Below are 13,436 nucleotides of genomic sequence, written 5' to 3'. Positions count from 1 at the left end.
ATTGTTCTAAGCACTTTATGTACAGGCAGTCTTCACTCTGCATGACAGGGCAAGATCAAGATCATAAAAATGACCAAGCAAGTAGAAACCATGCAAAGTGGTTAATGGGAAAAACTGATTATTCCATTACCTTCAAAAATTCTTGTCAAAACTTTAAAAAACTCTTTCTTATGTTGTTAAGTTAGCCTTCACTATGTTCTTCTGGCTCAGATCTAGAGTCTCTCAAACCGTGGCAGTGTCAACATGCCTGTGGGTCAGTTATTTCTTCCACAACTCCGTTTAGGTTTATTTTTCTTTTCGCCACACTGTGGGGCACATGGATCTTAGTTCCCCTACCAGGGATTAAACCCACGCCCCCTGCAGTGGAATTTCGAAGTCTTAACCACTGGACCACCAGCCAGAGAAGTCCCATTTAGGTTTTGTTGGGGTATTTTTTTTTTTAAATAAATGTATTTATTTTTGGCTTCGTTGGGTCTTCGCTGCTGTGTGCGGGCTTTCTCTAGTTGCAGCGAGCGGGGGCTACTCTTGGTTGCCGAGCGTGAGCTTCTCACTGCGGTCACTTCTCTTGTTACAGAGCACGGGCTCTAGGCGCATGGGCTTCGGTAGTTGCGGCACATGGGCTCAGTAGTTGTGGCTTCTGGGCTCTAGAGCACAGGCTCAGTAGTTGTAGCACATGGGTTTAGTTGCTCCTCGGCATGTGGGATCTTCCTGGACCAAGGCTCAAACCCGTGTCCCCTGCTTTGGCAAGCGGATTCTTAACCACTGTGCCCCCAAGGAAGTCCCCCATTTAGGTTTTTTTTTGGGGGGGGCGCTGAGTTTGGTCTTCGTTGCTGCATGCGGGCTTTCTCTAGTTGCAGTCAGCAGGGGCTACTTTTCATTGAGGTGCGCGGGCTTTTCACTGTGGTGGTTTCTCTTGTTGTAGAGCATGGGCTCTAGGCGCACGGGCTTCAGTAGTTGTGGCTCGCTGGCTCTAGAGCACAGGCTCAGTAGTTGTGGCTCGTGGGCTCTAGAGCACAGGCTCAGTAGTTGTGGGTGCACGGGCTTAGCTGTTCCACGGCATGTGGGATCTTCCCAGACCAGGGTTCGAACCCGTGTCCCCTGCATTGGCAGGTGGATTCTTAACCACTGCACCACCAGGGAAGCCCCCCCACCCCCGTTTAGGTTTGGTCTGAATTTATGTTATCACTTTTCATTTCTTTGCTGCACTTCTATCTTTGTTTACCCACTCCCTTTTGATTATCCACTTCTGTAAAATGCCACATGGGTTTATGACCAGGAGACAAGGTGATAACAGAACCACATGATTTGCTGCCTGTGTATGAAATGAATAACAGATACAGTGACCAATCACCAAGAGACTTTGAAAGTGATGTGATTACTCAATAATCATGATATGTATGCATCGTCATTCACATGGTGATTTTTGAACTTAAGTGCTAGCAGTGAAGTTTATACTTTATACAACTACTGTTAATACACTGTGGTGACAGAAATCTGAGCTGTGTTGTTCGGGACAAATATTATTTAATTAAACCACGGTAACCAAAATTAATGCATTTTGGAACTATACAAAGCAAGAACTGCCTAATATCTCATTTAGTAGTACTATCACTAGTATTTTACAGATGAGAAAACAGGAACACAGAAATAGGACTAAGCTTCAAGACACACTATTAACTGTAATGTATAGTAAATGTAAACAGACACAAGCAATTTGTTAGAGACTCAATTTATTTTAGCTAGTATGTTTTCTTAAAAAAATTATTTAAAAAATATCTTTTAAAAATCATTGCAGAATCTGCTCACTAGTTTAAACACACTAATGCAAATATATTCTCAACTTGTAATTTCCTACTGGTACAAAACAGATAACAACTTTCATTCCATTTCACTTATTTCCTAATGTCACGTAAAATCTCTTGTCACAGGACAATATCCTTTTCATCTGTGTATTGTTTTGGAGAGCACTTAGAATTAAAAAGAAAACACTCTTTACACTCAGTTTTATTTACTTCTTATTTTTAAACCAAATCTCTGAGTCTGTTCATTTTGCTAAATAAATGATCTTTACCTTCCCAGTTTATTTTTTAATATACTAATGTACTAAATCAATGGTTTCCAGTTTTAAATATTACTGACACTTTTATTCATATTTACATAAAACCAGATAATTTTTTCTCTCTAAAAGACAAATACATCACTTACAAAATAAATAATGTCAAAGCACCAAGATATTTCTCAAACTCTGTGAGTTTGGTTATTAAGGTCAATTATTTATAGAGTGGTTTCCCTGGATATTGCTTTGCTCCAAGTCTTGACAGCTTTTTAGCTCTCCTTAAGGAAAAAAGTATCAAAGACAGCTCTCAAAATATGAGGGTGAAAAACCATAAACAACATACAAATGGCACAGAGGTCCAGGAGAGTTGTGTTTGCTGTATTCTTAGAACTTAACTGAAAGAACATTATTCATTTGAATCATCTGTCCTGTCACAAAATATTGTGTGAATTCCCAGAAAAGAGATATAGTAGTAGTAGTTGGGAAGAGGGGAGCGAGTAACAGGTTAAATAGGGAATTTGATGGATACCTCTCATTCCCTAAGTTTTTAAGAAGTTAAGGGATGCTTCCATCTTGTCATGCATGGCCTCTGGAAGAAACAACTTCTAGCTGTCTGAGGATATTACATTTCACTCAAACCTCTCCCAATGGTCTCCCAAGGGTCCTTTACTCAACAAACAAAAGTTCTTCTAGAAAAAAACCTCGTGTCCTTTATGTAAAACAGCTGTAAAATTTGAAAAACACTAAGGCCTTCCTTTGCTTAAACTCTTACTAGCAGAAGGAGCCTAACCAAAAGTGGTACAAATAGATCCATTCAGGTTGTGAACAGAATTATCATTTTGATAGTGGTCTGGCAGTTAAGTTGCTGCAACACAAAATGATATGCGCTATGAGAGTGGAATGCATGACTTGTAAGAAAACACTCAGTATTTTATGAGCTTGTTGACTGCTTTCTGTAAAATACACATTCTCTAAGTAATATAATTTAGCCTCATAGTTCACAAAAACTTTAAAATGTATCTTTACATAACCCTTAAACTTTTAGTGTCTCAGTTGTAAGGTTGTGCCTAGCTTAGTAACTTTTAAAATATATGTTACTGCATTTACTCCTATAGTTTCCAGAATATATTTGAGAGACAATGAGCCCATTTATAACCAACAATGTAAAATCCCTAATTTGCATTTTTATGTCGCTCACATTCAACTCAATGTTTAAGACTTTGCAAAGTCATGCTTAACAATTGCACAATAAAATGGAATAAACCTGAAGTTAATTTTCTATTCAAGCTACTAGGATAATACTGGAGTATTTAACAGTTTCTAAAAATAAATCTTCAAACAATTAAAATAAAATATAATGCTTTTGGCAAAAAAGTTTCATGTATAGTTTAAGTTCTTTTCAGAGGATACAAGATAATACTTGTAGTTACAGCTTCCATAAAGCTGTGAAGGGATGTTCATTTTCAACCAAAATAACTTGCTTCCATTTGCATATTTTAACAGAGGTAAGAATAAGAATGAGGTTAAAAATGTAACTTTATAATTTAGCATAGTAATCTACTTTTGAACTGAAGTTAGAGCAAAATTAACAATTAAAGAACACCAAATGTTCAGCAAATTTGCTTTAAAATACACATGCTTTGGGGATTCCCTGGTGGCGCAGTGGTTAAGAATCCCGTCTGTCAATGCAGGGGACACGGGTTTGAGCCCTGGTCCGGGAAGATCCCACATGCCGCGGAGCAACTAAGCCCGTGCGCCACAACTACTGAGCCTGTGCTCTAGAGCCTGCGTGTCACAACTACTGAAGCCCGTGTGCCTAGAGCCCATGCTCCACAACAAGAGAAGCCACCGCAATGAGAAGCCCGCCCACCGCAATGAAGAATAGCCCCCACTCACTGCAACTAAAAGAAAGCCCGTGCGCAGCAATGAGGACCCAACGCAGCCAAAAATAAAATAAATTAATTAATTTAAAAAAATACACATGCTCAGTAAGATGCAGAACACTACAGTATATAAGTAGAACTAGAGATTTTAAGCTCGGTGCTTTGTGACCACCTAGAGGGGTGGGATAGGGAGGGTGGGAGGGAGACACAAGAGGGAGGAGATATGGGGATATATGTATAGCTGATTCACTTTGTTATAAAGCAGAAACTAACACACCACTGTAAAGCAATTATACTCCAATAAAGATGTTAAAAAAAAGAACTAGAGATTTATTAATGAATTCTCCCCTTTTACTCAGAGAGAGGAGGAGAAATCTTTTAAAAAGGAGGAATTCGCAAAGCATGCATTGCAACCACCAACAATCTGTAAGGATTCTCCAAGTATTCCACAAACTACACGAACTCTCTTCTCCCTAGTTTCCTTACACTATATTTCCCCAGTTTTCCTCCTATCTGCATCTTTTAAAATGGCTTGGTGTTCTTTCCTGGCTCTAGTTTCCCTCCAAGAGCAAAGTCCGAAGTCTCACTTCCCTTCTTCCCATGGTGACCTGAAGAATCTGTCTCCCTTGTCTTTAGTCTTGTCAGCCCTGAAATTCATTCTTTGTACAGTAGGCAGAGACAACTTTCTAAAATGCGAATGTGATGAGGCACTTCAGTTTTTACTCATTTTAGTGGTCCTCCATTGCTTTTTAGGTAAAGTCCAAACTCCTCCACACGGTTTTGAGGTTTTACAGGACCTCATCCCTACTTACTCTCCAACCTCATTTCTCACACATCTGCCCCCACGTTCCCCACTCCAACAATAACGAATTTTCAATTCTACGGTCTCGCAACCTTTTCAGGTCTTTCTAGTTGCCTCTGATGGGACCATTCTTTACTCTTCTTCATCGGGTTGGCTCATCCTTTAGATTCAGCTTGGATAGCACTTCCTCAGGTAATCTTCCCATACTTGTTCGTACCCATTATCAGCCCATGCTATACTGGGCTTAGCATATCACTTCTCACACAGCACTGACATTATTTGTCTACATTCTCTCTCCTGAAGACGGTAAGCTCCCTAAGACCATCTATTTTGTTCCTCTTTGGTACTCCTAGTATTTAGCAGATATAATACTAATACTTCATTTAATTTTCTCAATTTAAACACCTTATCTCATTCTTCAAAATGGATAAAACCTTCCACAGCATATACATAATATAATTTTAAAAGAAACAAATTGAAAATTTTATGTTAAATATTCTATAAACTTTGGTAATTTAAAACTCCCTTTTGTTGTTTTAACAGTTAGCTGCTTATAAGGAGTATCTGCCAGAAGCAAAGCTGTTATTCAACAGACCTCCACATTCCTAATTCTGCTGTAAACATACTGCAACATCCTTAACCTCCTCACGGTGGCCTCTCTGACACTCTACAATTATCTTCAGTCAAAGTGGCCTATTTTCCAACATTGTTTATCAAGCAGGTAGAGGGAGGGTCAGCATTTTCTCAGCTCTCCACTTCCTAACTACCAGTTCTCAAACTTTGGTTTGGGTAAGAATCACCTGAGAAAACTACTAAAAATGCAGGTTCTTCTTAGCTGCCTGTTGTAATTCTGGTTAAGTTGAAGTGTGGAACCCAGGAGTCAGAATTTCAAACAAGTAAGTGAGGTGACTCTGATGTAGGTAACCCTCTGTCTACACTCTGAGGAACTCTGCTGTAGTGTGCAGTGCTGACTCCCACCTCACTGCCCTTGCGGGCCGCCCCACCTACCGACCCTCCATCACCCACCTTCTTTCCGGTCAGTCCCCTCAATAATGAGGGCTTTGGCATATCCAGGTCTTCTGCTCTATCCCCAATTTTTACCATTATCCTGGGTGTTCCCAACGTTTTGGGCACGCTTTCAGGGAATGACTCTATGTTCAGTTTGCAATTACTTCCAAAGTGATATGTAAGGTGTCTAAGCTGAGTTTTACAGCTCATCAAAAACATACTCTACTAATGGCACGGTATGTAGTCTGTTGCTTTATTTTTTTTTAATACAAACTGTGAAATACTTAAAATGAAATAAAATCTATTGCATGAGCCTGCCTACCTATGTTGATGCAGAATGATGGGTTGTAGTAATAACCATCTGTAAAGATGTATGATTTCTTCCCCCTCAGTATGCTTGTAGGAAGCCTAAGGTTGGTAGTTTCATTCAGATTTGGTGATCTGTAGCTGGACAAGAGGCCAAGAGTGTGACGGCAGATAAAAGATATATTCAACTAATACAGTATATCCCAACCTACACTTTAGTCTCAGATTTCATTAACTTCTTCATCTCTAATGCCTTTCACCTTTCACGCCCAATTCTACTTAAGCAACTGGAACTCCCATGGCCACTCTTTGGATCTTGTCACTGCTCAGGAAGCAACACTCCTGGAATCTTAAATCTAATAACTTATTTTATGATCACAATCTCCTCCCATATCTGTTACTCCAGTTGATCAAGACAGCAAATCTCCTGACTTACCTACTTTCTTCATTTTATCAACACACACACACACACACAAAATCTCAATCTCATTTCTCTCTCTCTCTCTCTCTCCCTCCAGTTCCCTCTCATTCACTCAACAAACATTTAACAAGAACTTAGAGCATCACTATCTTCTGGCAGTTTACTGTCTATTCTCTTGGTTCCACCCCAACCCCTGCATCTTAGACTAAAGTCTAGATTCTAAGTAGTACTGAAGTTAAGATGTACCAATTTGCATCAAGGAAATGCTGAATTCATTCAAAGACTATCACTATGGAAATGTTTGTATATAACTACATTCAAAACAATTTCTCCTAAATAGTAAAACACTTATCCATGATAGCATTTGTTTATAAAGGTACAACCTAAAAATTATAATTAAGATACATATGGCTTCAGCTTTTCATTAAAAATTATACTTATTCACAATTTTCAACAGGAATATGAATCCAGAGTTAATTTAATAGATGTATATATAATAAACATATTTTAAAACTTAATTTGTGGTAATAGTACTAAGAATATATTCTGTACTTAAAAAAAGTAAATATTAAAATGAATTTAGATTTGCATGGATTAAACAACCCCTGAAAAACATTTGCCATACCTTTAAAGGGATCTAAGATATACATCTGGTAAAAAACTGGCCTTAGGAAAAAGCCCTCATCAAATCAATGCTGCCAATGACAGAAGTACTAAATTTTTCAGACAATGCAGAAGCATTATATTGTATCACCATATAGTATGGGGAAAAACTGTCATCAGATGCTACTCAAACTCTAGGATAGGATGGCTGAAGTAGAAATTATGTTAAATTTAAGTCATACTGAAACTCATTCTTTCACTGAACTACTGTGAACCATAAGCTGTGCAGTGCACACATACCGTCTCTGCCATAAACAGAGTGATTCCAAGCTCTTGGGAAAAGCAGATAAATAAATGGACAGTTACAACATTAAGGTGAGGAGAGGAAATGTGTTCTAAAAAGGGTTCTTATAATTTCTACTCTTATATTCTTTCCCAAGTCTTCTTTAGACTGCTAAAGTATGTTATCCAGACTAATAAGTACAGGGGAATGGAGAAACTACTTAGTTTAACAAAAGAATTAAAGAGTAAAAGAAAAATAACAATAAAAACGTCCAAAACAATAAAACTTCCAACAGCTACAACAATGATGACCATGATGCATGTGGAAAATTACGGACAAAAGATGTGTCAAGTCTAAGAGTATAATATCTCTTCCTGTTGTTCCATAGAAGTCTAGAAACCGTGTTTCTAGTCCTGGTTCTAACATTTGTTCATTCATTCACTAAACATTTAATGAAAGCCTGATTATCTATTATGTGCCAGCAATGCTGCCAGGCCCTGGAGATAAGGTAATGAATGAGCATTCTTGCCCACACTGTACTTACAGTCAATCACATAAGCTTTTGGTACAGCAAGTTAATATGGGTAATTCCATCACAACCTCAGGGCCCCTTTTCCTCAGTTGTAAAATAAAGTAGTGAGACACAGGGATCTTCAAGGTATTCCTACTGGATTAAAATCCTGTGATTTAACTCAAAACTTATAGATCAGGAGTATTTAAAACACAGGGAACCTAAGGATCCACCTGCAAGGTTCAAGGGATCCTAAACTCCTTCAAATTGAACACAAGATTTGGTAGCTTTTGTATATATAGGTTTTTCTACAGAAAAGGTCTATAGGTGGAAAAACCTAAATTATGAATTTTAGTTTTGGGCCTACCACAGGAAAAGTTTTATTTTAGCTATATTTACTAAGGTAATTTCTCTAAATCTGCCAAATATAACTTAATTCACAAGAAGTTTCAACTTAATTCACAAGGAGCTAATATTCCCTTCTTTAACTCATGGTACAAATTGCACATTTCTAACCTAATATTTTGGCCAGCACTATAACAGAATAAATTATAAATAATATGCAGTTTATAAGTAAAAGAGTAATTTGTATTCTTTAGAGATTAAACTTTACTACTCTATAAAAAATAACAATTACTTTTTATTTAGAAGCAAAAATATTTTTGCTGTAAAGAACTGAGATAATACTAAGATTATTATCCTATCCTCTCTACGTATAGCTGTTGCCCCTCATCTTAATAAAAAAAAGTAACAAACCTTGAAACATTAACACATGTTAAGCTGCTGCCAGGGAATTTCTAGGACAAATTCTCCCATTACATTCTCTATTTCAATGTGACTGTTGAGTTAAAGTCCACCAGAGCCTCTTGTAGTAGGAGGCTAAGAAGGGAAATCAAATGAAAAATGAAACATCGGCAGTGAGACACACAAAGGAGAACAGAATCATTTACAATTTCACTGCCTGGGCCACAGTGACGCCAACTGGCCAGCCAAGTTATGACAACTTAATAAGCCATCATCTTAATTTCATACAAGACTTTATACTTTTTAAAATGCATTATGCAGTATGCATTAAATAAAAGCCATTATATGATTTTATTTCATTTTTTCAATATTTTTTATTGAAGTATAGTTGATTTACAATGTTGTGTATTGTATGATTTTAAACATCAAATATGTATAAAAGATGTATATTAGTAAAATACCCTTAGTTATGAGCTAGTTTCTCATGAAATCTCTTTATTAGTCTATATAATGCTAAGCAGAGCAGTACATTATTCACAATTTCCTTATGAACTTTTATCTATATTAAAAGAGCAATATGAATATGACGTTAAATACAATTTCCATTTTATTGCTCACGAAAATAAAGGAGTATGCCAAAATGTAGGTAAATATATGCCTAACAGATCTTGAGTGTAATTTATTTAAAACAGTCAAAAGATGCTTTTGAAATACCGTTTTCACTCATAGTAAAAGGGATCACATAGCCAAGTTTTATTTTAAAGAATATTAAATATGTAAGAAACTCTCATGATATATATTGTTCATAAGAGCAGCTACAAAGAGAAACAAGTTTTATGATGTTGAATTTCTTTAGGGAGGTAAAGTGGGGTGTACTGTTTGAAGTGGATTATTGCTTCTAAGGAGTCTTGCCTACTGGTGAAGTTCACATCCAATAAGAGGAGAGCTCCAGAACAACATTTCCTTTTTTCCTTCTTTACCCCCCAATAGAAAATGAAATAACATTATAGGAGAATCTCCAAAAAGAGAATTAAACATTAAATAAGAAGTAAACTTACAAAGCAGCAAGTTAACTGGCTTTGACTGCATAAGCAAAGAACTTATACAGATATATAATGATTTAATTCACTTCACTCTAATAAGACTCTATTCTAAAGTTAAAATTTGAAAGGATTAAAAAAAACTTTTCAGTACTACTCAAAGGTAATAAAGGTTCTTAACTAAAGACTCATGAATAGGTTTAAGGTACAAAGCAACCCTGCAGAAGAATGAAGCTGGCGGAATTAACTACCAGGTATCATGGCTGAAGCTAGTATTTGCTCCAGACTTAATTACTCTAATAAGTAAGTAGGTAAGATAGTGTGGTATTATTGCAAGGATAGACAAAAAGACCAAGAAATAAAACAGCCCAGTAGCAGAGCCACACATCTACGATCACCTGATTAACAGCAACGGCCCCTATGTGGGAAAGGATAGTCTTTTCAACAAATGATGAAAATCACATGCATATGAGAAAAGAAAATGAAACTTGACCCCTACATCATGCCATACACAAAATTCAAGATGAATCACAGACCTATGTGTAAGAAGTACAACAGTAAAACTTTTAGAAGAAGCTAGAGTATCTTCATGATACTGGGATAGGCAAAGATTTCTTAGAAGGGTCACAAAAATCATTAAAGGGAAAGAAACACTAATAAATTGGACTTCATTAAAATTAACTATTGCTCATCTAAAGATACCATTAATAGAGTACAAAAGCAAGTTACAGACTGGAGGTAAACATCTGCAATACACACATCCATACAAATGACTTATACCCAGAACATATAAAGAACTCCTACAAATGAATTAGAAAAAGGCATATACTTAATAGAAAAATGGGCAAAGGACTTGAAAAGATACTTCATAAAAGATAATATTCAAATAGTCAATAATAATCTGAAAATATGCTCAACATCATTAGTCATCAGGGAGATGCATGTTAAAACCACAATAAGATAACCATTATGATTCCATCAGAATGGCTAAAATTTACAAGTATGACAATACCAAAAATTGGTAATGATGTGGAATAACTACAATACTTATTCACTGCTGTCAGGATCATCAGCTGGTTTGACCACTCGGCAAACTAGGTGACAATATCTACCAAACCCAAACATCACCATGACTTGGCAATTTCACTCAGGGTATATACTCAACAGAAATAGGTGATTATGTACACCAAAAGACCTGTATAAGAATGGTCACAGCAGCTTTATTCATAGTAGGCACAGGCTGGAAACAACCTAGGTATCCATCAACCGAAGAATGGATATACAAATCGTGGTGTATTGACACAATGGAAAACTATATTACAATGAAAAAGAATTAAATACTGCCAAAGCAACAACAACAATATTATAGACATAATGTTGAGTGAAAGCCAGTCAGAAAAGAGTACACACTGTATGATTCCATTTATATGCAGTTCAGGAAGAGTCAAAAGCAATCAATGACAACAGAATTATAGCAGTAATTATCCTGGAAGGGAGGGAGGTATATTGCTTAGAAGAGGGCAAGAGGGAGCTAGGTAAGGCAGGACCTCGAAATGTTCTACTTCTTGATGTGGGTAGTGGTTCTGTTAAGCTTTACACTTAACATTTGTGCTTTTTACTATGTATAAGCTATAGCTCAAAAAAAAAAAAAAAAGAACAGGCTTAAGGCTTGAGATGGAAGATGGCAGGTGAATCCCCAAAATAATGCAGCATTTTGTATGTGCTGCATTTTTCTCAAAGGTTTCATTACACTGTCTATTAGAGTATCAACTCCCTGGTGGTAGGTATTTCTGTCATTTTTGTTGTGATGATATCCCCAATGCCTGGTATACAACAGACACTCAATAAATGTTTGCAGAATAAATTCACAAAAAGGAACTGTTACCAAAAATAAGATGAAGCAATCATTAACTAAAATCCTGGTATAAAAAATTATTTGAATTAATAGAAGTTTATAAAGTAATTGGTAGACTGTCTAATGATGGTAACTTGAGTCTCCTTAATATCCAAGTGTGTCTTAGTGTTTTCAAATACCAGAAAGTGAAAATTTCCTTTGAGTGCTCAGAATTTAAGTCTTTCTTCTGTCAGTCACCGTATATTGGGCCATGGATGCTTAGAAACCGAGTTAAAACACTTGCAATTAAAATAAACATATCCCAAGCTTGAAAACACATTTGTTTCTTCCAAAGGACTGCTGAGCCAAAAATAAGTGAAATTCAGTGGAATTTTCTAAAAATCCATTAAAATGATCTATCCAAAACAGTAGTTTTCAACCAGAGGCAAGTTTTTCCCTACCCTCGACATTTGGCAACAACTGGAAACATTTTTGCTTGTCACAACTGGAGGGTGCTACGGCATCTACTAGGAGGAGGCCGGGGATCCAGCTAACCACCTTACGTGCACAGGCCAACCCTCCACTGAGGAATTTACCTGGCCCAAAATGCAGATAATGCTGAGAATGAGAAATCCTGATCTAAAATATCACCTTCTGTTAAACTAAAGAATTTTATTCTTAAAACATATGAAGTAAAAAGAGTCCTATTTAAGCTGTAAAATAATTCAAGTATCTTTCAACCAATACCTTTTCAAGAATATGAAACTATATTTTTAAAGTTATTTAAAGTTGTACACATGTATCAAATGTCATAAAATGGGATGTTTAATTCAAGTATCTCCAGAAATGATAACCATCATTATCATTTCTAAGACTATATTAGGCATATAACTTATTTTAATCTCATTTAATATTAATATCCCCATGAAAATAAGATCTCATTTAGAGAGATTAGAAAACAACAACTAGAAGAGATTAAGTAAATATCTGCCCAAGGTTACACTGCTAGGAATAGCACAGCTGAAATTTGAACCCACATTATCTCTAAACCCATGATGCTTCCATTAAAATGCATTAAATGTCAATTTCAAATGCGCAGCAGATCAAAATTAAACACACCCCAAGTTTCATTTTCCACTGAGTCAAATATGCCATTTTAGAAAGTAACGGCAAAGTCAAGAGAAGCCTACTTAGGAATTATGTACTACGGAATTATGTACTAAGAAAAGAGATAAGATAGTACCAGTTTTTTAAAGGATGATCTATAGTTAATATTTTTTCTTATCACAAGTAAAATGAAGTCATTTTCTATAAAGTTATATGCCAAAATCATCAGATATACTCTTATTCTGGTCATGTAATAAAATTGCAGATAGTAACATCAAAGCCTAAATGCTTTACTGGCCTGGAGCTTATTCTTGACAAATCACTAACACGACCCACCTAGTCATCCCTCCATAATAACATTGGATTCCTGGCATTTCAGCCTATCTAAGAACATATTCCTATATTAAACTCTATTACTTTTGTCTCAGCTTTAAGGGCTTATCATGATTCTCTGTATTAAGAGACAGAAAAGTGTTCTTACCCTATTAAAGCCATGTTCATGAGAGTCATCAACTTCCCCATTACTAGTCACTGGAATTTCTGCTGCTGAATTTTTTGGAGATTCTTGAGCCATAGTAGACTCCTAAAAAAAGGAGGAAAGAAATAGTCATAAATAACACCAAATCATAAAAGGCAAACATTCAAAAGACTATATTCATGTTTATAGCACTTAAAAGCCATCATTATAGCCCTTTTTAAAAATAATTACAACCTACCTAATCCTTATGAAATAAACATGACACTAATATAATAAAAAACACATCTGGCCTTTAAAACTGCATTCAACTTAGATTTCTTGATCGTATTGTAGGTACCAGGGGGCAATATCCTTACCTTG

The 13,436-nt window shown here is 36.2% G+C and overlaps 1 protein-coding gene across 3 annotated transcripts in view; it reads right to left on the bottom strand.

The window, feature by feature from the left end:
- ARFIP1 (ARF interacting protein 1) overlaps window positions 1-13,436 on the bottom strand; it is a 135,020-nt gene that overhangs the window by 73,116 nt on the left and 48,468 nt on the right. For all 3 annotated transcript variants that reach the window (XM_082653922.1, XM_082653924.1, XM_082653923.1), the window contains one exon: window positions 13,080-13,181. In XM_082653922.1, the coding sequence (XP_082510048.1) occupies window positions 13,080-13,181 (102 nt within the window). The remainder of the gene's footprint in view (window positions 1-13,079; window positions 13,182-13,436) is intronic.

This window comes from Grampus griseus (genome assembly GCF_964374135.1).
Source record: "Grampus griseus genome assembly, chromosome: 4".
Lineage (NCBI taxonomy): Eukaryota > Metazoa > Chordata > Mammalia > Artiodactyla > Delphinidae > Grampus > Grampus griseus.
Note: the sequence above shows the minus strand (reverse complement) of the source record. Positions and strands in the feature narration are given on the sequence as shown.